This window comes from Eubalaena glacialis, chromosome 13, assembly GCF_028564815.1.
Source record: "Eubalaena glacialis isolate mEubGla1 chromosome 13, mEubGla1.1.hap2.+ XY, whole genome shotgun sequence".
Taxonomy (NCBI): Eukaryota; Metazoa; Chordata; class Mammalia; order Artiodactyla; family Balaenidae; genus Eubalaena; species Eubalaena glacialis.
The window spans coordinates 53,113,350-53,140,418 of NC_083728.1; the positions used below are offsets into that span (position 1 = coordinate 53,113,350).

General features: G+C 39.9%; 1 protein-coding gene across 2 annotated transcripts; it reads right to left on the minus strand.

Annotated features, from left to right (window-relative positions):
* Positions 1-308: 308 nt before the first annotated feature.
* Positions 309-26,785, minus strand: NAA20 (N-alpha-acetyltransferase 20, NatB catalytic subunit). Of its 2 annotated transcripts, XM_061208543.1 has the most exons (6): positions 26,674-26,785; positions 22,092-22,116; positions 6,999-7,089; positions 6,388-6,523; positions 1,307-1,452; positions 309-841 (listed from the first exon to the last, which is right to left on the minus strand). In XM_061208543.1, the coding sequence occupies exons 1-6, from the start codon at positions 26,724-26,726 to the stop codon at positions 756-758; spliced, it is 537 nt and encodes a 178-aa protein (XP_061064526.1). In that variant the 5' UTR covers positions 26,727-26,785; the 3' UTR covers positions 309-755. The 2 variants fall into 2 exon arrangements, with proteins under 2 accessions (XP_061064526.1, XP_061064527.1); XM_061208544.1 differs by lacking the exon at positions 1,307-1,452.
* Positions 26,786-27,069: the final 284 nt, after the last annotated feature.

Sequence of the window (27,069 nt, forward strand, 5' to 3'; positions counted from 1 at the left end):
TAGGTTCATTTTCCCCTTTATTTTAGCATCTTTTTGTATTTTGAAAGGCAGGATTTAAGCAAAGCACTGTGAGACTAGACAAAGAAAAGACCTGAGACCGGCAGTATGGAAACAAGTATCTGGGAAGAACTTTGCAATAAGAAGGACGCTTAAGTGTGCTGGGCAGGGACTGTCCAAGTAAGCATTTAAACAATGCTTTGTATATAAATGAAAAATGTAAGGGAAACAACATACCCTAAATTATGACCTTCTCCAATCCTGATAACTTGAGGTTTATAAATGACCAACAAACTTCCAGAAAACACTCATAGAGTCAACAGTGCATTTTATTATACATCTTAGATTTATACATTTCATATATGCTTTTAAAGCTTCAATTAACAACAGTTCAATACAAAATAAAAAATATATATGCAGCAGTGGTTCTCAGGCACAGAATTTAGGAGGAGATTGGAGTAAGCTTTTTCCCTAGCATACCATGAATATTACATTATGAACCATAACAGTGGAATGTTTCCTTTTGACCTAGCTGCCTTTTTTGGCTGAATTTTATTACAGTGGACAGCTTTAGAAGGTATGATATTGCTAACAGGAAACAAGACTGAAAATAAGTTTATAACCTGTTTTTTCTCTTGAAGTCTTTAAGATCTAAACGATTCCCTTTTCTCCTAATAGAGCTCCAGGATCATCTAATGAAAATAATATTTTCCATAAAATATCTGGAGCATCATCAGCCTAAGAACCACTGCTCATGGTTATTCAATGTCTTCCGGCCTCACAGGATGAGGTAATGGTATGATGGATTTCTTCTCAGTGTCCCTGGAAAGTGCTTTCCTCATATCTGTTAGGAAGCAAAGTTTAATGTAAGTACCCAAATGTCAGAATATTTTATATCAAATTTAAAGTGTATAGGTTAAAAAAAAAACTATAAGAGGTTTTGTTCCCTACCCCTACTTCTATCATCTTCTAAGAGAAATGTATTTATAAGTGAGACTCTCAATCGTGAGTACACCAAACCCCAGCTGGGATCCAGCTCTTCCTACAAATGTTCTTTTGACAGAACCTTAGTAAAATAATGTGTCTGTACCAGTAAAACAGTAATTGACAGTAATTAACCAGTGGTTAGTTAATGTAAGTTAATCAGTGGTAGGTTCATAAGGGCAGGTTAAAGCAGATTTAAATATTATAGCTCAAATTTTAAGTATGATTCTCTTAAATGTATTAAAATAGCCGAGTATTTCAGTCTGCAGGATGAATGCAGACATTCGGCTTCCTCTCGGGGATACCACCCCAGAAGGGAGCTCACCGTAAGCATCCTCATCGGGCTCCCCGTTGCTGGCCGAATAGTACTCTATGACCGTCCTGTACACACTGTAGCCTAACTGCTTGTACATGTTGACTGCAACTTGGTTAGACACTCTTACAAAGAGATCAACAAAAAATCCACCCTTTCTGTAATTTAAAAAAAAAAAAATTAGAATAGGAGAAGTCCTTGAAAATAATACTTACATACTTTTTAAAACTACTTTGACTACTATTCATAGGATGGTACTATGGAACCCTGCAGCTGATTACATCATGTTATCAATTTTTATTGCTGAGGATTTATGGCAATTATTTTGCAGTACAAAAAGATAACTTCGTTTCTGTAACGTTTCAAAACCTACAGGTTCTCTTAAAAGATAAACTTTAAAGAAAGCTTTTTTTTTTTTTAACCACAATTCTGTTACCTGGCTTTAAAAAATTACTGTGTATTTGATATTATAGTAATTGATATGTTCATTTTACCAATTAGTCATACAATAGTTTCACCCATATGCACAAATTAAAGGTTTTGAAGAACGCACCAATGTGGCCTTGTATAACTACAGGACACTGGTCACAGCTGTAAAGCCCTTGGGTCCCTCTAGTCAGTGACAGCCCCTTTCTTACCCAGGTCTCCATGTCCTGACTCATGTGATCATCAGCGCCTTGCTTTATGCAGTAGACCTGTTCCGGTTTAATTTCTCTGTTTGTGAACGTCACCTGAATGGAGTCATACTTCATCTACTCTTTAGTGACTCGCCTCTCAGTCGGTACTGAGTCAGCCCTGGGGCAGCTGGAGCTTATCTGTCCTCCCTGTGTTTAGTGTGTCCCTGTATGGACACACTGTGAGATGTCTGTGGTCCTATACATTACCAACAATGCTGCTATGAGTATTTTTGTTGTGTGTCTCGTGGTACGATATCTAAGGTCTGCAGTTAGGAGTGTCACTGCTGGCTCACAGGGACACCTTCAACTTTATCAGATAATGCCTGTCTCCCAGCCCACGTGTGCCACCTGACATTCCCACAGGAGCGGGTAGACTCCACCCCACAGGGGTGGCTTAGAGCAGCTGACATTTTTATTTTTGAAAGTCTTAGGATACAGTGGCATCTCAGGGCAATTTTAGCTGGCATTTCTGATTACTAACAAGGCTGATTATATTTGTGTCAACCATTTAGATTTCTCATTCTGTATGGTCTTTATTGGTCTTTCACACATTTTTTATTTTTCTCCCCCACCTGTAGTTCTCTATGTATTCTGGATATTCAACCTTGTGTAAAGGATGGTGCAAGTCTTTTCCCCAATTTGCAAATCTTTTTCCAATTTGTGACTTGTCATTATCCTTATGTATTGTTTGATGAACAAAGTTACCGCACTCTAGTGAAGTTGAACATATGAACCTTCCTTTTACACTTAGCACTTTTTAGGGCTTGACAAGTTCTTTTCTACCCTGAGGTCATGGAGACACTCTCCTTTGAAGGTGCTCCTAAGGGCTTTTTAGTTTTGCTCTTCACATATAGGTTTTTAATAAATATGGAATTGATCTGTGTATGATAAGGTACTAATGTGGGAAAAATCTTTTCCCATATGGATATCCAGTGGTGCCACCACGTTTATTGGAAAGTGTATCCTTCCCCACCACTGATCTGCAGTTGCCTCCTCCAAGGTGTGTCTAAATCCATGTGTTCCTGAGTCTACATCTCAAATTCTGTTCCACTAGCCTAGACAATTACTCCACTCACTTTTTTGTTGTTCAAGAGTGTCTTACCTCTTTTTGGCTCCTTCCATTCCCTCTATGTTTCAGAATCAACAAGTCGCACGGAAAAGACTTGAGATTTGGGCTGCAGTTACGCTGACTCTGTGGATCAGTTAGCTGTCTACTGTAGAGACGGGTAACTCTATGCTGCAGAGGTAGTTCCTCCCTCCACTTAGGAAGGTCATCTGTACTGTCTCTGGGTAAAGTTGTATAAACTTCAGAGAGGTCTTGCACAGCTTTTGTTAGATTTCTCCTAAGGGCCTAATGTACTGATGCCAATGCAAATTGCATCCTCTTCTAAATGTTACTGTTTGTGTAGAAAAGCAATTTAATTTATACTAAAACTTTATATCCAACAACTTAGCTTAACTTTTATTAAAATTCTAAACATTTGTAGATTCCTTCCTGTAGGTTTTCTATTTGTACAATCTTATCTATCCAAAATAATGGTTTTGTTTCTTCTCAATCCTAACTTTTATTTTTCTTGCTTCACTGTATGGTAGAGGATTCCCAGTAAATTACTGAAGAGAAGCCGACTTTAGGCATCCTGTCCTGTCCTGTCCCGGAAAGCATTCAATGCATCACCACTCATATTTACTACAGGTTTTCAGTAAATATTCTTTTTTCAGGTTAAGTAAGTTTTCCCTTTCTATTGCTAACAACAGTTTTTATCAAGGGTGAACACTGGATTCTATCAAAGCGTTTTCTACATTTACTGAGATAAAAAATCTTCTTCAGCCTATTAACTGGTAGAATACATTCTAATATTAAAACAAACTTCCCCTGATATGTCATCCTTTTCATGAATTGCTGAATCCATTTTGCTAAGAATTTTCTGGGACTTTGCATCTGTCATGAGATTTTTCCTTCCTCATGTCTCTTGTCAGGTTTTGTGATTGTTCCCTTTTTGTGTGTAAAAGTAAACTTAGTGTCATTATTTCTTAAATTGTCAGTGAAATTTGCCAGAGAAGCCATAGCTTTCTTTGTGGAAAGATTCTGGCTACTGACTGAAATTAGTTAAGGCAGGGGTCAGCTTGCAACCTATTTTTATGCTGCTCTCAAGCTAAGAATGGTTTTTTACAATTTTGAAGGGTTGTTAAAATACATATATGAAAGCAATAGAGACCAGAGGTGGCCTGTGAAGCCTTAACATTCACTGTCTGGCCCAGAAAAAGTTTGTTGACCCCTGTTCTGTATCCTTAATCAATTTCTGATTGTCCTGACAATTAGGAAGAGGCATGTTCGCATCTCTAATTATGATGATTTGTCTATTTCTTCTTGTAGTTTTGTCAATTACTTTGTCACCGGGTACATAAAATTTTTAATTATTACATCTCCCTGATTAACTCTTATCAGTATGCAGACCCTTTTTTATTCTCATAATTATTGAACTATGTGACTGTTGTTAATTTAAGCACACCCTCATGTGGTTAGAATTTGCATGATAATTTAAAAAATTTCTTTACTTTCGATCTTTCTGTATCTTTAACTTTATACATATTTCCTGTAAATAGAATACAGTTCTGACAATCTATCATTTTTTAATGTTACTGTCCTAAGAATACTTAACATGAGATCTACCCTCTCAATACATTTTAAATGTAAACTATCTTTGAGTGTAGGTATACAATGTTATACATCAAACTCTAGAGCTTATTCTTCTTGCTGAACTGAAACTTTAGTAACTTCCCATTTCCCCCTTCCCCAGCCACCACTATTTCACTCTTCATGAATTTAAGTACTTTAGGTATCTAAGTGGAATCATGCAATATTTGTCTTCCTGTGACTGGCCTACTTCACTTGGCATAATGTCTTTGTCTTTTAACTGGAGTCATTAGTCCATTAACATTTACTGTTGTATTTATCAATTATATTTGGATTCACTGCTACCACCTTATTTCATGCTTTTTATTTGTTTTGCTACTTTAGTTGCCTTTTTTCTTCTTTTGAATCGATTTTTATTATTCTATTTTTCTCTTTGGATATTATATACTGTTTCTATTTTTAGTGTACACATTTAATCTGTACATTAAAAATACATGTATATATGTATGTGTGTGTATATACGTATACACACACACACACACCCCTATACAAATATAGGTCACTTAAATCTTAGCAACTACTGTAAAGTAATGAAAGTTTAGAAACTGGAAGGGAAGGGAGCATAGTGGTTTTCTACTCTAAGAGATGGTCTATCCTATAAATACATTAAATCTGATGTGCAATTAGAACACAGTTCCTAACTCCCTGTCAACTATACATGATAATGCCAAATACTTGTTTTCAACAACATATGCCATTAACCAATGTGTGTAAACTACAATCTTGCTAAAGATTTTCTCTTCTGTATTCACTCTAGGAAGAATTTTTTAAGTTCTTAAGGACTAGACTTTTTCAGCTAAATTGAGCTCAGGTTCCTCTTGCCCTTGACTTGGCTCAGTGTTTTCAGGCCATGGTTATTACTTCTTTAAAACGTTCCACTTTAATGGATTTAATGTAACACATAGTGAGTGTTTGTTTGATACATAAAACAGGTCTGAAAAAAGCCACAATGTTTGCAGTTCTCAAATGCATATTTCAAATGTTTGGGGAAAACGTAGGCAAACCTTACATGTTGGACACTGGCAAACTACTAGCTTTATATAGGTCACAAGATACACATCATATCACATTATATTCCTTTTGGTGACTGACATAGTATCTTTACGAAGCCAGGCTTTTGGCAGTTCCTGTGATTAAAAAACCCAGGACCACATGAAAATCAACATGAAACAAGAATGCTGGCAGTTCTGCAGAATCTGGTTCCAAGGTTTGAGAAGCCATGCAATGCCCAGCAGGTGCACACATCTCATTAGGAGGTAACCACAGTTATTTAACAATGAAATGAAAATATTTTTTTCTTTCAATTTGTTTTTTTCCGAATAGCTACTAGCTTGCTGGGACACAACTGCTTAAGACTACGCTTTTCTTTAGCCTAGGGCACTATGAAAAAATTACTAAGATGCCAAGGACAGTGTTAACAGAGAACACTAACAGAAACCTTGAGGGCTAGATTTTGATTCCACCAATTACCCAACTCATAAGCCTATGGCAGGTCATTCACTTTGCCTTAATTTTCCTCAGTGGCCAAACAGGGACAATAATATCACTCTGAATATGTGACAGAATTGTTGTAAGGGCTATTAGAGGCTGAAAATGAAATTCCTATGAAACTGTGCATCATGACAGATACTCAATCTGAAGGAAAAAATCTGATAAAACGTTCACCAAGAGAAAACTCAAATGGTTAGAGTTCAAAAATCATTTGCAAAGCAGGTGCCTACCTTTCTGAAATCTCCTCTAATAATTCCATAAGCTTAGCAGCCAGACCAAGGCGTCGGAATTCTGGGGCAACAGACAGAGCTGTGACATGCCCATGCCACTCTTCCCTCGCCACTGAGCCTTCTGCTTTGCCCATGACTGCCAATGAAAGATCACATCCAGTAACTAAACATGAGGATTTACACATACAGAAATGCTGTTTGGTACATTTTTATTATAAAGGAAACTAATGACCAAGTTCTGATCTTTAAGTAATACTTAAAAGTCATCTAGCTAATTGTTACTAATGCTTTTACTTGATATGTATTTTTAAAAATATCTACATTTCTTGTGGGTATGTATGTGTGTCATGTACACATAACAGACAATCTACAGCTCAAATTTTTGTTAGCAATGCGACCAAGTCTGTCTGGGTCACTGCTGTATCCCCTGGGCCTAGCATAGTACCTAAAACAGAAGAGATCAGTGAGCTGTCAAATGGTTGAAAAGGAAATAAAATTATGGGCATCATGATTATACTTCCAGTTCTGTGATCAATCTAAAATAATCAGTTAAAACCTATATTTTAATCTCAACTGCCTATCCAAAAAAGTACTAGTGGTATTATACTTACTGTAACCCATTAACTCTCCACCAGGGGCCTCTGCAACAATGAAGTACTCTGGCCAGTGGGCGAGGTACTGTAAGTAAAAAGGAATCCCATACTAGAGTCTTGTTAAGGAGGATGCAAAGTAATGGACATTCAGATTTCTTCATGAAAGGGGTATTTCGAAGTTTCCTTTAAGAACATATTGTTTATCCCCAGCCATATGTATGACTTCTATAATCAATTTATTAGATGAAATATTTAGGTTAGCACTAATTTTTAAGAAAATTGCCTGAATATATAAACTCAAATGTGACTGGAGACAGTAGCATCCAATAGATAGCAGAGAACCAGGCTCCGAAGTTCTACAGTCTGTCTCCCTGCTGCTCCCACTGTGTCTAGATCCCTGCACAGCACTTTATCGATAATCACCTGATACTCTTACTTGTTCACTGTCTCCCCTTAGAACATGTATGCCATGTTCCCTCTATCCCTGGCGCTTGGCAAACAGCACATGCTCAGAATGTTTATTTTTCCATAATTGCACTGGGAAATTAACGACTAGTTCCTACATTAGCTTCAGCCATGGGACAGTGAAAATAACTTTAAACTTAAGTATTTCCAGAGGCTACTTAACAAACCCAGTTTTTCCCCTCCACCAATTCAAAGTCTCCATTTCTAGTAATGCAAAAAAAAAAAAAAAAAGCTGACTTAAAAGTGAATGCTTGAGTACTGCTCATTACTTAACTCTTCAACCCTGGTGTCCTTGCTGACTTGTACTCATTCCTGTCCTTCTTAGTATAAGCTTGCTGATGCAGTTCTATAAGGGGACACCATCAACCATTTTTTTTAAACTTCCTGGAAAATCTGTTCAGTGTAAATTCTTCAAACTCTCCTCTGAAGTACTGCCGTTATTCTGTCTCTTCAAACATAACCCTTAACATGGTAGCCAACAAGTCTTTCTGCCATCCAGCCACTGACATCATAACCATCTCTTCTCTGGCTACTGGAGGAGCCCCTGGCTCAAGCTCATGGACCAAGAAGCCCTGGCAGGTTACTCTGAAACATGGCCTCACCTGGATTATGGGACTTTTGCCAAAAACTTCTAAGTGTAACGGGAAGCACACCACATAAATTGATTTGCATCCTAATACTTTCCCTTATATACAGTGAAAAGTTTTCTGTCATTCAGAATTCTTCAAAATCCTTTTACTTTTTTATAAACATGGAGAAGTCTTTAATAGGTCATAATTTTTAAAATACAAATGAAAATTGAGGTTTTTTTGCTTTTTCCACTCAACTTTGTTTCTGATATGTAGCCCTGTTGTTGCATGTATCTATAGTTGATTTTTACTGCTGTTACTGACATAACTCGGGGGCTAACAAAATAACAAACATTTTCTATAAAGAGCCAGATTGGGGGGTGGGGGGAGTGGGTGATGAATTGGGAGACTGGGATTGACATATACACTATTGATACTATGTATAAAATAGATAACTAACGAGAACCTTAAGTATAGCACAGGGAACTCTACTCAATGCTCTGTGGTAACCTAAATGGGAAGGAAATCCAAAATAGAGAAAATATATGTATAACTGATTCACTTTGCTGTACACCTGAAACTAACACAACACTGTAAAGCAACTATACTCCAATAAAAATTAAAAAAGAAAACAAACAAAAAAGGAGACATTAAATATTCAAGGCTGTGTGGACCATATGGCCTCTGTTGCAGCTACTCAAACTGTGAAAACCACAACAAAACCTAAACGAACTTCTCTATGTGGAAAAGGCCACAACTAGAATCAAGAAAATTACAAATGGGAAAGCTCACTGGTAAAGGCAAACATAAAGGCAGGAAACCATCCACACATAAATATGATATCAAAATCGGCAACCATGAGAAGAGTACAAATGCAGGATACTGGAAATACGTTGGAAATTGAGACCAGCAACTTAAAACAATCTTGTAGTTATACAGACTGCTATATCAAAACCTCATGGGAACTACAAACAAAAAATCTACCATAGATACACACACAAAAAAGAAAAAGCAATCCAAACAACACTAAAGATAGACATCAAATCACAAGAGAACAAGAGGAAAGTAAGAAAAAAGACCTTCAAAAACAAACCCCAAACAATTAAAACAGCAGTAAGAACATTTATTGATAATTACCTTAAACGTGAATGGATTAAATGCTCCAACCAAAAGACACAGACTGGCTGAATGGATACAAAAACAAGACCCATATATATGCCATCTGCAAGAGACCCGCTTCAGACCTAGGGACACATACAGACAAAGTGAGGGGATGGAAAAAGGTATTCCACGCAAATGGAATTCAAAAGAAAGCAGGAGTAGCAATACTCATATCAGACAAAACAAACTTTAAAGACTGTTACAAGAGATAAGGAAGGACACTACATAATGATTAAGGGATCAATCCAAGAAGAGGATGTAACAATTGTAAATATATAGGCACCCAACATAGAAGCACCTCAATACATCAGGCAAATGCTAACAGCTATAAAAAGAGAAGCCGACAGTAACACAATAATAGTGGGGGACTTTAACATGCCACTTTCATCAATGGACAGATCATTCAGACAGAAAATCAATCAGGAAACACAGGCCTTAAATGACGCATTAGACCAGATGGCCTTAACTGATATTTATAGAACATTCCATCCAAAAGCAGAGTACACTTTCTTCTCAAGTGCACATGGAACATTCTCCAGGACAGATCACATATTGGACCACAAATCAAGCCTCGGTAAATTTAAGAAAATTGAAATCACATCAAGCATCTTTTCTGACCACAAAGCTATGAGATTAGAAATCAATTACAGGAAAAAAAAACTGTAAAAAAAACAAACACGTGGAGGCTAAACAATATGTTACTAAACGACCAATGGATCACTGAAGAAATCAAACACGAAATCAAGTACCTAGAGACAAATGACATCAAAAACACAGCAATCCAAAACCTATGGGACACAGCAAAAGCAGTTCTAAGAGGGAAGTTTATAGCAATACAATCTTACCTCAGAAAACAAGAAAGATCTCCACAACCTAACCTTACACCTAAAGCAACTAGAGAAAGAACAAAAACAAAAAAAACCAAAGTTAGTAAAAGTAAAGAAATCATAAAGAGCAGAAATAAATAAAACAGAGACAAAGAAAACAACAAAAAAGATCAATGAAACGAAAAGCTGGGTCTTTGAGAAGATAAACAAAATGGATAAACCTTTAGCCAGACTCATCAAGAAAAAAAGGGAGAGGGCTCAAATCAATAAAATCAGAAATGAAAAAGTTACAACTGACATCACAGAAAAACAATCATAATAGACTACTACAAACAACTGTATACCAATAAAACGGACAACCTAGAAGAAATGGACAAATTCTTAGAAAGATACAACCTTCCAAGACTGAACCAGAAAAAAATACAAAATATGAACGGACTAATCACAAGTACTGAAGTTGAAACAGTGATTTAAAAACTTCCAACAAAGAAAAGTCCAGGACCACATGGCTTCACAGGCAAATTCTATCAAACATTTAGAGAAGAGTTAACACCTATCCTTCTGAAACTCTTCCAAAAAACTGCAGAGGAAGGAATACTGCCAAGCTCATTCTATGAGGCCATCTTCACCCTGATATCAAAACCAGACAGATACCACAAAAAAAATTACAGGTCAGTATCACTGACGAACATAGATGCAAAAATCCTCAACCAAATACTAGTAAACTGAATCCAACAATACATTAAAAGGATCATACACCATGATCAAGTGGGCTTTATCCAAGGGATGCAAGGATGCTTCAATATCCGCAAATCAGTGTGATACACCACATCAACAAACTGAAGAATAAAAATCACATGATCATCTCAATAGATGCAGAAAAAGCTTTTGACAAAATTGAACACCGACTTATGATAAGAACTCTCCAGAAAGTGGGCATAGAGGGAACTTACCTAAACAATAATAAAGGCCATATATGACAAACCCACAGCTAACATCATTCTCAATGGTGAAAAGCTGAGAGCATTCCATCTAAGATCAGGAACAAGGCAAAGATGTCCACTGTCAACACTTTTATTCAACATAGTTTTGGAAGTCCTAGCCATGGCAATCAGAGAAAAAGAGAAATAAAAGGAATCCAAATTGGAAAAGAAGTAAAATCGTCACTGTTTGAAGATAAAATGATACTATACATAGAAAATCCTGAAGATGCTACCAGAAAACTACTAGAGCTCATCAATGATTCTGGTAAAGTTGCAGGATGCAAAATTAATACACAGAAATCTCTTCCATTCCTGCACACTAACAATGAAAGACCAAAAAAGAAATTAAGGAAACAATCCCACTTACCATCACATGAAAAAGAATAAAACACCTAGGAATAAACTTACCAAGGGGAAAAAAGACCTGTACTCTGAAATAAGATGCTGATGAAAGAAATAGAAGATGACACAAACGGAAAGACATACCGTGCTCTTTGATTGGAAGAATCAATATTATCAAAATGACTATACTACCCAAGGCAATCAGATTCAACTACAATCCCTATCAATTAGCAATGGCATTTTTCACAGAACTAGAACCAAAAAAATTTTAAATTTGTATGGAAACACAAAAGACCCCTAATAGCAAAAGCAATCCTGAGAACGAAAAACAGAGCTGGAGGAATCAGGCTCCCTGACTTCAGGCTATATTACAGTGCTACAGTCATCAAAACAGTATGGTACTGGCACAAAAACAGAAATATAGATCAATGGAACAGGATAGAAAGCCCAGAGATAAACCCACGCACCTATGGTCAACTAATCTATGACAAAGGAGGCAATAATATACAATGGAGAAAAGACAGTCTCCTCAATAAGTGATGCTGGGAAAACTGGACAGCTACATGAAAAGAATGAAGTTAGAACACTCCCTAACACCATACACAAAAATAAACTCAAAACAGATTAAAGAACTAAATGAAGGCCAGACACTATAAAACTCTTAGAGGAAAATACAGGCAAAACACTCTTTAACATAAGTTGGAGCAGTATCTTTTTTGATCCACCTCCTAGAGTAATGAAAATAAAAACAAAAATAAATGGGACCTAATTAAACTTAAAAGCTTCTACACAGCAAAAGAAACCATAAACAAAATGAAAAGACAACCCACAGAATGGGAGAAAATATTTGCAAATGAAGCAACTGACAAGGGATTAATCTCCAAAATATACAAATAGCTCATGCAGCTATATATCAAAAAAACAAACAACCCAATCAAAAAATGGGCAGAAGATCTAAACAGACATTTCTCCAAAAAACAAGATGGCTAAAAAGCACATTAAAAAATGCTCTACAAAAAAAAAAAAAAAAAAAAAAAAAAAAAATGCTCTACATCACTAATATCAGAGAACTGCAAATCAAAACAATGAGGGAGGGAGGAACCAAGATGGCAGAGTAGAAGGACATGCTCTCACTCCCTCTTGTGAGAACACCAGAATCACAGCTAGCTGCTGGACAATCATCAACAGGAAGACACTGGAACTCACCAAAAAAGATACCCCACATCCAAAGACAAAGGAAAAGCCACAGTGAGACGGTAGGAGGGGCTCAATCACAGTAAAATCAAATCCCGTAACTGCTGGGTGGGTGACTCACAGACTGGAGAACACTTACACCACAGAAATCCACCCACTGGAGTGAAGGTTCTGAGCCCCACGTCAGGCTTCCCAACCTGGGGGTCCAGCAACGGGAGGACAAATTCCTAGAGAATCAGACTTTGAAGGCTAGTGGGATTTGATTGCAGGACTTCAACAGGACTGGGGGAAACAGAGACTCCACTCTTGGAGGGAACACACAAAGTGTGCGCATCGGGACCCAGGGGAAGGAGCAGTGACCCCAGGGGAGACTGAACCAGACCTACCTGCTAGTGTTGGAGGGTCTCCTGCAGAGGCGGGGGGTGGCTGTGGCTTACCATGGGGACAAGGACACTGGCAGCAGAAGTTCTGGGAAGTACTCCTTGGCGTGAGCCCTCCCAGAGTCTGTCATTAGCCCCACCAAAGAGCCCAGGTAGGCTCCAGTGTTGGGTTGCCTCAGGCCAAACAACCAACAGGGAGGGAACCCAGCCCCACGCATCAGCAGTCAAGCGGATTAAAGTTTTACTGAGCTCTGCCCACCAGAGCAACAGTCAGCTCTACGCACCACCAGTCCCTCCCATCAGGAAACTTACACAAGCCTCTTAGATAGCCTCATCCACCAGAGGGCAGACAGCAGAAGCAAGAAGAACTACAATCCTGCAGCCTGTGGAACAAAAACCACATTCACAGAAAGACAAGATGAAAAGGCAGAGGGCTATGTACCAGATGAAGGAACAAGATAAAACCGCAGAAAACTAAATGAAGTGGAGATAGGCAACCTTCCAGAAATAGAATTCAGAATAATGATAGTGAAGATGATCCAGAACCTCAGAAAAAGAATGCAGGCTGAGATCAAGAAGAGGCAAGAAATGTTTAACAAAGACCTAGAAGAATTAAAAAACAACAAACAGAGATGAACAATACAATAACTGAAATGAAAACTACACTAGAAGGAATCAATAGCAGAATAACTGAGGCAGAAGAATGGTTAAGTGACCTGGAAGACAGAATGGTGGAATTCACTGCTGCAGAACAGAATAAAGAAAAAAGAATGAAAAGAAATGAAGACAGCCTAAGAGACCTCTGGGACAACATTAAATGCAACAACATTCGCATTATAGGGGTCCCAGAAGGAGAAGAGAGAGAAAGGACCCGAGACAATATTTGAAGAGATAATACTCAAAAACTTCCCTAACATGGGAAAGGAAATAGCCACCCAAGTCCAGGAAGCGCAGAGAGTCCCATACAGGATAAACCCAAGGAGAAACATGCTGAGACACATAGTAATCAAATTGGCAAAAATTAAAGACAAAGAAAAATTATTGAAAGTAGCAAGGGAAAAACAACAAATAACATACAAGGGAACTCCCATAAGGTTAACAGCTGATTACTCAGCAGAAACTCTACAAGCCAGAAGGGAGTGGCATGATATACTTAAAATGATGAAAGGGAAGAACCTACAAACAAGATTACTCTACCTGGCAAGGATCTCATTCAGATTCGATGGAGAAATCAAAAGCTTTACAGACAAGCAAAAGCTAAGAGAATTCAGCACCACCAAACCAGCTCTACAACAGACGCTAAAGGAACTTCTCTAAGTGGGAAACACAAGAGAAGAAAAGGACCTACAAAAACAAACCCAAAACAATTAAGAAAATGGTCATAGGAACATACGTACTGATAATTACCTTAAACGTGAATGGATTAAATGCTCCAACCAAAAGACACAGGCTTGCTGAATGGATACAAAAACAAGACCCATATATATGCTGTCTACAAGAGACCCACTTCAGACCTAGGGACACATACAGACTGAAAGTGAGGGGATGGAAAAAGATATTCCATGCAAATGGAAATCAAAAGAAAGCTGGAGTAGCAATACTCATATCAGATAAAGTAGACTTTAAAATAAAGAATGTTACAAGAGACAAGGAAGGACACTACATAATGATCAAAGAATCAATCCAAGAAGATATAAGAATTATAAATATATATGCACCCAACACAGGAGCACCTCAATACATAAGGCAACTGCTAACAGCTATAAAAGAGGAAATCGACAGTAACACAATAATAGTGGGGGACTTTAACACCTCACACCAATGGACAGATCATCCAGACAGAAAATTAATAAGGGAACACAAGCTTTAAATGACAGAATAGACCAGGTAGATTTAATTGATATTTATAGGACATTCCATCCCAAAACAGCAGATTACACTTTCTTCTCAAGTGCACATAGAACATTCTCCAGGATAGATCACATCTTGGGTCACAAATCAAGCCTTGGTAAATTTAAGAAAATTGAAATCATATCAAGCATCTTTTCTGACCACAACGCTATGAGATTAGAAATGAATTACAAGGAAAACAACATAAAAAACACAAACACATGGAGACTAAACAATACGTTACTAAATAACCAAGAGATCACTGAAGAAATCAAAGAGGAAATCAAAAAATACCTAGAGACAAATGACAATGAAAACACGACGATCCAAAACCTATGGGATGCAACAAAAGCAGTTCTAAGAGGGAAGTTTATAGCTATACAAGCCTACCTCAAGAAACAAGAAAAATCTCAAAACAATCTAACCTTATATCTAAAGGAACTAGAGAAAGAAAAACAAAACTCAAAGTTAGCAGAAGGAAAGAAATCATGAAGATCAGAGCAGAAATAAATGAAATAGAAACAAAGAAAACAATAGCAAAGATCAACAAAACTAAAAGCTGGTTCTTTGAGAAGATAAAATTGATAAACCTATAGCCACACTCATCAAGAAAAAGAGGGAGAGGACTCAAATCAATAAAATTAGAAATGAAAAAGAAGTTACAGCAGACACCGCAGAAATACAAAGCATCCTAAGAGACTACTACAAGCAACTCTATGCCAATAAAATGGACAACCTGGAAGAAATGGACAAATTCTTAGAAAGGTATAACCTTCCAAGACTGAACCAGGAAGAAACAGAAAATATGAACACACCAATCACAAGTAATGAAATTGAAACTGTGATTAAAAATCTTCCAACAAACAAAAGCCCTGGACCAGATGGCTTCACAGGTGAATTCTGTCAAACATTTAGAGAACAGCTAACACCCATCCTTCTCAAACTCTTCCAAAAAATTGCAGAGGAAGGAACACTCCACCATCACCCTGATACCAAAACCAGACAAAGATACTACAAGAAACGAAAATTATAGACCAATATCACTGATGAATATAGATGCAAGAATCCTCAACAAAATACTAGCAAACAGAATCCAACAACACATTAAAAGGATCATACACCATGATCAAGTGGGATTTATCCAAGGGATGGAAGGATTCTTCAATATACACAAATCAATCAATGTGATACACCATATTAACAAATGGAAGAATAAAAACCATATGATCATCTCAATAGATGCAGAAAAAGCTTCTGACAAAATTCAACACCATTTATGATAAAAACTCTCCAGAAAGTGGGCATAGACGGAACCTACCTCAACATAATAAAGGCCATATATGACAAACCCACAGCAAACATCATTCTCAATGGTGAAAAACTGAAAGCATTTCCTCTAAGATCAGGGGCAAGACAAGGATGTCCACTCTCACCACTATTATTCAACATAGTTTTGGAAGTCCTAGCAACGGCAATCAGAGAAGAAAAAGAAATAAAAGGAATACAAATTGGAAAAGAAAAAGTAAAACTGTCACTGTTTGCAGATGACATGATACTATACATAGAGAATCCTAAAGATGCCACCAGAAAACTACTAGAGCTAATCAATGAATTTGATAAAGTTGCAGGACACAAAATTAATGCACAGAAACCTCTTGCATTCCTATACACTAATGATGAAAAATCTGAAAGAGAAATTAAGGAAACACTCCCATTTACCATTGCAACAAAAAGAATAAAATACCTAGGAATAAACCTACCTAGGGAGACAAAAGACCTGTATGCAGAACACTATAAGACACTGATGAAAGAAATTAAAGATGATACCAACAGATGGAGAGATATACCATGTTCTTGGATTGGAAGAATCAATATTGTGAAAATGACTATACTACCCAAAGCAATCTACAGATTCAATGCAATCCCCATCAAATTACCAATGGCATTTTTTACGGAACTAGAAAAAAAAATCTTAAAATTTGTATGGAGACACAAAAGACCCCGAATAGCCAAAGCAGTCTTGAGGGAAAAAAACGGAGCTGGAGGAATCAGACTCCCTGACTTCAGACTATACTACAAAGCTACAGTAATCAAGACAATATAGTACTGGCACAAAAACAGAAACACAGATCAATGAAACAAGATAGAAAGCCCAGAGATAAACCCACGCACCTATGGTCAACTAATCTATGACAGAGGAGGCAAGGATATACGATGGAGAAAAGACAGTCTCTTCAATAAGTGGTGCTGGGAAAACTGGACAGCTACACGTAAAACAATGAAATTAGAACACTCCCTAACACCATACACAAAAATAAACTCAAAATGGATTAGAGACCTAAATGTAAGACTGGACACTATAAAACTCTTAGAGGAAAACATAGGAAGAACAGTCTTTGATATAAATCACAGGAAGATCTGTTTTGATCCACCTCCTAGAGTAATGGAAATAAAAACAAAAATAAACAAATGGGACCTAATGAAACTTGAAAGCTTTTTGCACAGCAAAGAAAACCATAAACAAGACAAAAAGACAACCCTCAGAATGGGAGAAAATATTTGCAAACAAATCAACGGACAAAGGATTAATTTCCAAAATATATAAACAGCTCATGCAGCTCAATATTAAAGAAACAAACAACCCAATCCAAAAACGGGCAGACCTAACTAGACATTTCTCCAAAGACATACAGATGGCCAAGAAGCACATGAAAAGCTGCTCAACATCACTAATTATTAGAGAAATGCAAATCAAAACTACAACGAGGTATCACCTCACACCAGTTAGAATGGGCATCATCAGAAAATCTACAAACAACAAATGCTGGAGAGGGTGTGGAGAAAAGGGAACCCTCTTGCACTGCTGGTGGGAATGTAAATTCATACAGCCACTGGAGAACAGTATGGAGGTTCCTTAAAAAACTAAAAATAGAATTACCATATGATCCAGCAATCCCACTACTGGGTATACACCCAGAGAAAACCATAATTCAGAAAGACACATGCACCCCAATGTTCACTGCAGCACTATTTACAATAGCCAGGTCATGGAAGCAACCTAAATGCCCATCAACAGACGAATGGGTAAAGAAGTTGTGGTACATATATACAATGGAATATTACTCAGCCATAAAAAGGAACGAAATTGGGTAATTTGTTGAGACGTGGATGGATCTAGAGACTGTCATACAGAGTGAAGTAAGTCAGAAAGAGAAAAACAAATATCGTATATTAACGCATGTATGTGGAACCTAGAAAAATGGTACAGATGAACCGGTTTGCAGCGCAGAAGTTGAGACACAGATGTAGAGAACAAACGTATGGACACCAAGGGGGGAAAGCCACGGTGGGGTGGGGATGGTGGTGTGATGAATTGGGCGATTGGGATTGACATGTATACACTGATGTGTATAAAAGTGATGACTAATAAGAACCTGCTGTATAAAAAAATAAATAAAATTTAAAAATTAAAAAAAACCAACTATCACTAAAACTTTCTTTGGGTTATTTGTATGGAAATACATTAATATAAATGTTTCAGACATTACATGAAATTCCTAAAAATCTTATATGTTCTGGTATAATGTTATAAGTCATAATTCTAGTTATTATTTTAAAATGTTTATCTCAGAAATAACTAAATTTCCTTGTCAATTGCATTATTATGAACTTTCATCAAATCTTAAACCGTGGTCATTTTTAAGTCTTTTGTCATTTACAGACAGTTCTGGGTGTACTCTGATGCTTTTGCAAAAATGTTCCTATAAAGGGTTTCATCTTCAAGGAATTCATGGAAAGACTCTGACAAGTACAGGTTTCTGGTAACTGACTATACTGCTGAACTGAATGAATAAGTATTTTCAGAACTCTAATGGAAAACTGATGAATTCAAAAAAGTGCTAACAAAAGATCAAGATGAAAAAAAATTAATTACATGGGACTGAGTGAACTGATGATGATGATGATAATTTTTGTGACTTTGTTTGAAACATTGTTGGTTCTTCTGTGCTTTGTTTTTCCAGATTTAAGAAAGCCTTTTTTCTCTTTAAAAAAAAAAAAAAAAAAATTCCAATGAGATATCATCTCACACTGGTCAGAATGGCCATCATCAAAAAATCTACAAACAATAAATGCTGGAGAGGGTGTGGAGAAAAGGGAACCCTCTTGCACTGCTGGTGGGAATGTAAATTGATATAGCCACTATGGAGAATAGTATGGAGGTTCCTTAAAAAACTAAAAATAGAACTACCATATGACCCAGCAATCCCACTACTGGGCATATACCCTGAGAAAACCATAATTCAAGAGTCATGTACCAAAATGTTCATTGCAGCTCTATTTACAATAGCCAGGACATGGAAGCAACCTAAGTGTCCATCAACAGATGAATGGATAAAGAAGATGCAGCACATATATATAATTGAATATTACTCAGCCATAAAAAGAAACGAAATTGAGTTATTTGTAGTGAGGTGGATGGACCTAGAGTCTGTCATACAGAGTGAAGTAAGTCAGAAAGAGAAAAACAAATACCGTATGCTAACACATATATATGGAATCTAAAAAAAAAAAAAAAACTACAATGAGGTATCACCTCACACTGGTCAGAATGGCCACCATCAAAAAGTCTACAAACAAATGCTGGATAGAGTGTGGACAAAAGGGAACCCTCCTACACTGTTGGTGGGAATGTAAATTGGTACGACCACTATGGAGAACAGTATGGAGGTTCCTTAAAAAACTAAAAATAGAACTACCATACGACCCAGCAATCCCACTGCTGGGCATTTATCAGGAGAAAACTATAATTTGAAAAGATACATGCACCCCAATGTTCACTGCAGCACTGTTTACAACAGCCAAGACATGGAAGCAACCTAAATGTCCATCGACAAAGGAATGGATAAAGAAGATATGGTATACATATATACAATGGAATACTACTCAGGCAAAAAAAAGAAGAAAATAATGCCATTTGCAGCAACATGGATGGACCCAGAGATTATCATACTAAGTAAGTCAGACAAAGACAAATATCATATGATATCACTGATATGTGGAGTCTAATTTAAAAACTGATACAAATGAACTTATTTACAAAACAGAAACAGGCTTACAGATATCAAAAACAAACTTATGGTTACCAAAGGGGAAACGTGGAGGGGAGGGGGGGGAATAAATCAGGAGTTTGGGATTAACATACACACACTACTATATATAAGATAGGTAACCAATAAGGACCTACTGTATAGCACAGGGAACTTTACTCAATATTCTGTGGTAACCTGTAGGAGAAAAGACTGAAAAAGAATGAATATATGTATAACTGAATCACTTTGCTGTACACCTGAAACACAACACTGTAAATCAATTATACTCCAATAAAATTAAAAAAAAAGAAAACGGCACAAAACAGAAAAAAAAATTCGTTATATATTCTAGCTATTCACTTCCTGTCAGTTTTAGATATTAAAAAAAATCTGCTTCCATTCTTTCAACTTTTTAGTTTTATGCATGATGCCCTTTAAGTAGATATTCATGTTTTAAGCATTCAATTAAAAATATTTTCTTGATTTCTACTGCTAGTGTACAGAAATGCTACTGATTTTTCAAAACTTGATCTTGGTTCTAACATTGCTGAACTCGCTTATTCTTAATAGGTTGTTCTGTTTTCTAGATAGATGACTGTATTATCAATTATAAATAATGACAGTTTTATTTCTACCTTTCTCATCCTTATACTTTCTTTCACCTCTTTCTTCTTTCCAATACCTTTGGTCAGTTCCTCTGGAACTATGTTAACGGGCAGTAGTGACAGTAGGCATTCTCATCTTACACCCAATCTTAAAGAGAACGAATCTAATTTCTCACTTACATATAATGCTTACTGAAGGTTTTTAATATCAAACCTTTACCAAATTAAGAAAGGTTCTTCTATTTCTAGCTTTAATGTTATGCATTCTTACCACAAAAAACTACTGAACTTACACAGCACTGTAAATCAACTATATTTCAATTTAAAAAAAAAACTGTGAAAACCAAGGAGAAGAGCACAGACAATATGTACATTATTCACCATGGCTGTGTCCAATAAAGCTTCATTTACAAAAACAGGCAGTGGGCCAAACCTGGCCCATGCGCGTTAGTGTGCCAACCCCTGACATAATTGCCTCTATTTCTTATTATCTTCAGCTTCCAGGAAATTGAATTACTAGGTATTACATTACCAAAGTGCCTTCCAGAAAGACTAGCATTTACTCTGTCACTCGCAGTTTATGAGACTGCTCCCCTCACCTCACCTTCATCAGCCTTGAGTTTTATCACTGCTTGAAATCCTTGGTAATCTGATAGATAAAACATGGTATCTCATTTTGGTTTTAATCTGCATGTCTTTTAACTGGTGAGACCGAACTCTTTTTAATATTTTCATAGCATCCTGTATGCCTTCTTTGTTAAATTATCAATTAATACTACCCTCCTACCCTGCAGTGGACATGGCACATAACCCGGAAGTCCAGCTCTGTGTTTCACGCTCCTGAGTGTGGGGGTTGTCTGTTAGGGTCAGAGGACCCTCACTTCACACATCTTTGCCCGTGTCTCTAGCGGGGAGCATGAGAAATACTGCTAATGTTAGCCAAAGTCCTTTTTTCACTTTAGCAACACGCCCCAATGTAAATCAGGCTCATTCCAGACTCTGTTCTAGATAGGCAGGTATGGCACGAGGCAGGGGTCCACAGGATGCAGAAGGCTGCGTGGCACCTCCCAGAGGTACCCTTGGGAGTCTGGGAAGGACACACTCACCTTGCCCTCTGTGGATCGATCCTCCTGCCAGGAACATGGCTGAGATGCGGTACGCTCGGAGCCACCTGGGCAGGATGCCAGGAACACCCGGGAACGGGAGGGTGGTTCCACTGCAGAGCCCGGTCGCTGGGGACGCCACAGAGCCACCAGGACTGCTCGTCCACTCCAGACTCATTCACATCAGGCAGGAATAGCCCCTCCTGCTGAAGTCACCGCTTTCTGCTGCTCGCAGCTATGCTTACTACTGAGGGGCAGGGTGGGCAGGGGACTGTACTGGTCTTGATTTATGAGGTCATTATACTGGCGGCTTGTCAACAGGTGTAAGATAACTCTTGTTCCCAGGTTTTTAGTGTTTTTATTTTCAATTGCTTTCAATGTTGCTTATGTTTCCTGACCTCCAAGTTTTAAACATTTTCAGTACTCCAGTCTATTTTTTCCTTTGATCCTCTATTTTCCTTACTCTTAGTAAGTCTTCATTTAACTTTTTAAAAAAGGATACAGTTTCTGTAAGTGGATCCAAATTACTAAAAGAAACAAGAGAAATATCAACAGTAAGCAGTGTTTACAAAACCAGTTTAAATAAGGAGACTACAACTAAAAATAACATGCACAGGGAAAACAAAACATGTTAAATCCACAACTTTAAAACCAACTTTACAGCTAAGAAAGATGGTTTAATTTACCTAATGACCATAATGAGCCATCATCACAGCCACTATAAAGACATCTGTACATTTTCATTTAACTGCTTCTTCTTTACAAGTTACTTTATAGTTAATACATCATCAAAACCTTTTTTTTTTCCCCCTTTGGCTGCACCAAGTGGCTTGTGGGATCTTAGTTCCGGACCAGGGACTGGACCCGGGCCCAAAGCAGTGAGAGCACCGAGTCTTCACCACCGGACTGCCAGGGAAGTCCCTAAAACCTTCCATTTTCTAAATGGCAATAAACTGTTACCGAAACTGGGGACCAACCTGGCGTTGTCAATCACAGATGGGGGTAGTAACCCTAGCCCTGCAGCATCTGACAAGCACCCTCCCTGCCAATTCCTCCTCCTCCCTCCCCCCCCAAATGTGGGCTGTCTCACCACTCAGGCTTCTGCTCGCCACTCTTCTACATTTCTGCCCCCCACTGCCCCCATTCCCATACTTTCAATTTTGTTCCCAGAGGAAAGCTCCTGATCTGGCTCTGGAGCTGCTGAGCGCCTGCCACGCCCGATCACAACACTCCCGAATCAGCGTTTCTTAAATGCACACCTGCCTCTGTCTACAAAGAACTCTGCCCCTTACTTTCCTATTCAATTAATGGAACCAATATTTTGCCAGACCCAAAAACAACTACCTTCAACTCTTCCTCTTGCACAAACTCTTCTTTTGGACCCTTAACAATGCAAACAGTCACACGGCATTTCTGGAGACCAGCAGTTCTTAGAATCCCTTTACACTCAAAAATTACTGAAGACCCCAAGAACTTCTGTTTATGTGGGTTACATCTATTGATGTTTAAATGTTTAAAACATTCATTTAAAAAATAAATTATACATTAATATGAATAACTTTTTTTTAAAACCAAAAAAGTCACTATTTTCAAAAACAAAAATTTAGTGACAAGAATGGAATTGTTTTAACAATTTTACAGATCTTTTTAATGTCTGGTTTAATAGAAGGCAGCTGATTTCTCATTTTGGTGCCTGTTATGCTTACTATTACACGATCACAAACCCTGAAAACTCCACTGTGCACTTGTGAGAGAATGAGAATGAAAAAGGCAAAAAAAACCCCAAAACAAAACCCTTAGTATTATCATGAAAATGGCTTGCAGAACCCCCAAAACAATCTTGAGGCGCCCCTGGCCACACCTGGAGAATCACTAATCCATGTGGGACTCACTCCCCCCTGCTTCTCAGGACTACTCTATACCCTCTCCTGTCTCCTCAACACTCCCCCTTCCATCTCAGCTGCTTCCAATTTCAAGAAGAAAACACAGCAGTAAGAAGAAAGCTTCACCAAGGTCCCACCACCACCCCACCCACCCTAAGCCTCTGCGTCCACACTCCACCTGCTCTCCTGGACCCAGGCCTGGAGTGCTGGTGAGCAGATCCCCCCACCTCTCGGGACCCAGGACTCTGCTCCCCTGAAAGAAATGTATAAACGTGCTGTACACTTAGCCACCGGCAGACTTGACACAGTTCAGTGCTCCGTCCTCCTGAAATGCTGTCCTCTCTCAGACTCCAGACCCACCGTCAGGCTTTCCTCCCACCTCACAGGACCACTGTGTCTGCTTTAACATGTGATGCCCTGGGGCACATTCCTGGAACCTCGTTTTTCCTGTCCGCACTCACTCATCACTGATGTCACCTAGCCACCTGGTTTTTTGTGTTTGTTTTTATTTGGCTGCACTGGGTGTTAGCTGCAGCACCACGGGATCTCACTTGCCGTGTGTGGGATCTCAGTTGCGGCATGCAGGATCTAGTTCCCTGACCAGAGATCAAACCCGGGCCCCCTGCATTGGGAGCGTCGAGTCTTAATCACTGGACCGCCAGAGAAATGCCTACTCACCTGGTTTTAATACCACCCACATAGTGCTGACCACGAAATTTCTATCTTTAGCCCAGACCTAAACTTGAGACTCCCACGTCCGGATGCCCAGCCGACTTCTCCACCTGGGTGTCTGAGCGCCCTTGGCGGAGACCCACATCCTATGCTGGCCTCTCCAAGGTCGAGCCCTTTGACTCCGATCCCACTTGGTGTTCTCACACTCCCACACTCACTGTTCCAGCACCGCTGCCTCCTCCTCCTCCGAAACAGGAATCTGTGCCTGTGCTACTCCCTCTGCCTGGAAGTCTCCTGCCCCCAGTGCCCACAGGCTCCCTCCCCTGCAGGTCTTTCTGCAGTGACACCTTCCCTGAACACCTCACCCAAAGCCGAATCCCCACTCACTCCCTATTTCCCTATCCAGCTCACATTTTTTCCTTTGTACTGAACGCTAAGTTCTATCTTACTCTCCCCTCTAAACTGTAAATTCCGGGAATTCCCTGGCGGTCCAGTGGTTATGACTCTGACTCCCCCAACTCGGCTCTCACTGCCAAGGGTCCGAGTTCAATCCCTGGTCAGGGAACTAAGATTCCACAAGCCGCACAGCGCAGCCAATTTAAATAAGTAAACTGTAAATTCCATAAAGATAACATTTTTTTCTGTTTTGTTCACTACTGTCTCTTCAGCACTGGTGCACAATAGGCATAAAACATTTTGCCAAGAATAAAATATTTGTTAAATTAACTGCAACGTTTCTACATCCATTGCTTCTTTCAGTTACTACTGCAACACCCTACTCCAGTGATTCTCGGAGTTCTTGATGGAAGTGCCCTAATCAAAGTGAGAAGTAGGAGAAAACGAGGAGGGAGAGGAGTTCCCCTATTGGCATATTCTGAAGAAGACTTCACAAGCTACACGATTCTTGGAAATCAAATGTTTTGTTATAAATAAATGGTCATGCTTATTTTCCTTCTACTCTATTCATTTTCGTATAAAAGTGTTGACCCTTCCTAGGTCTTCGGTTAAAACTGGTTCTCCATCAGGCTTTGTCTCATCTATTCTTGAAGCTTCAAGGCACACTGTCACCTCCAGGGCCTGCGCTTCCCAAACCCAAGCCTTTGTCAAGTCATCATCTCCGAGCCATTGCCAAGACCACCTAAATGGCTCACCTGCCTGGTATACCTCCTCCAGCCGGCCCGCGGCACACAGCTCTGTGGTGGCGAGCTCAGGCTCCTGGGCGGCCGGGAACGTGCATTTCCGAAAAGTTCCCGGTGCTCACGGACCACTCTAAGAACCACCCGCCTGGAGCCAATCTCCTTGATCAGTCTCCTTGCTCCGCCCACTCCCACGCAGGGCTCTACCACCTGGGCCATTCCCCTGCGCTCTCAGGACCTGTTTACTCACACCAAAACCGGGGATGAGAAGGGCACCTACTTCACAGAATTGTCAGGAAATGGGTTACTCCAGTGCCAGGCACAGCGAGCCCTCAACAGTCGCCTTAGTTACACTGCTCCGACTGGGACCAGTGTAACAATAGACATAAAACATTTTGCCAAGAATAAAATATTCTTGGCAAAGTTCGAGCCCTTTGACTCCGATCCGAGTTCCCCCAATAGTGGAGCAGAAGTCCAGTCTCACCAGTTTCTCTGACCGCTGAGTTACAGAAACCCACTCCTACCATCACTCACCTCCCAGGTGTCGGCCACGCCCGCACCTGCTTCCTCCTCCAGAACCTCCTTCCTCACCCCTGTCAATACCTACCCATCTTCAAGGCTCAGCCCCTCTTTGAATGTTTCTAGCCACCTCATCTCAAGTTCTTTCCATCCTCCTGACACTTGAATCTGAACTCTCTGGTCCCTAGTTTTCACATAACTGCCCCGGGGTGTTTAAAGTGGGTCTGGGATTGGTGGGTGCATGGATGGATGGGTGGGTGGACAGAAATGTGATGAAGCCAATGTAGCGAAATGTTAACGGTAGAGTCCAGCTGATAGTCTACACGTGTTTACGGTAAAAGTCTATCAACTTTTTAAGTTGATAGAAACTTTCATAATAAAACTTAAAAAAAAAAAAATGGTACCTGCAAGTCACAGTCCTTGACTTAACTCGGACGAAGGAACATGCATACCCTGGGCCTCCCGCAGCAGTGCCCCCGCCGGGATGCGCAGCAACACTAACGAGACGCGCAAACCCGCCGGGCCCTGCACGGGGCCACAGCATTACCCCGCGCGGATACAAGGGAACTCCGCCACTACGGCCCCCGCCTGGAGGAGAACGCGGGCCGGAGCCGGGGGTCAGAGCCGGGCCGGCGCACCCCGCCCCTCCCGGCGCCCCCAGCCCCCAAGAAGTGCCCACACCGCACGCAGGGCTGCGAGGGGACGGCCGCCCGGCGCCCCCAGCCCCCGAGAAGCGCCCACACCGCGCGCAGAGCTGCGAGGGGACGGCCGCCCGGCCAAGGTCAGCGGGGCGTCCGCACGTCCGCCCGGCCCCCTCCCCCAACGGCCCCGGGGACGCGCCGGCGGCGGCTGGGCCAGGGCGCGCCTCACTCACATGTTGTTGAAGCGGAACAGGTCGTCGCACGTGAAAGCCCGGAGAGTGGTCATCGCGCCGCCACCGCTGGAGCCTGCTCGCCGCGACCCGACGCCCGCTCCACCGGAAGTCGTCTGGCGCGCGGCAGTCACGGGGCGGGGCGGGATGGGAAACTGCTTCCGGGCCAAGACTTGCTTAGCAACGGCGGCGGCGACGCAGCGCCCTCTGGCGGCCAGAGCCGGGAAAGCCTGTAAAGTCTGGGGTCTTCCCTCTCAGAATCTCAAAACCCCTCCTTGGAGGGACAGGGGAAAGCAGGCAGAGTGATCCCCCGGGAAGAAGACAAGACGCTGCCAGGGGTTAGGAACCCAAAGCAGAAAAGCGGGGTTCAGGACCACTTGGTGCCGCCTGGAAAATGAG

Excerpts from the sequence above, each read along its gene's own strand:
- NAA20 (XM_061208543.1), bottom strand. The coding sequence starts at position 26,726 with ATGACCACTCTCCGGGCTTTCACGTGCGACGACCTGTTCCGCTTCAAC. Across the intron at positions 7,090-22,091 it reads TGGATCCACTTACAGAAACT|TATGGGATTCCTTTTTACTT; the intron begins GTATCCTTTTTT and ends ACAAGACTCTAG. Across the intron at positions 842-1,306 it reads GCCCGATGAGGATGCTTACG|ATATGAGGAAAGCACTTTCC; the intron begins GTGAGCTCCCTT and ends GCTTCCTAACAG.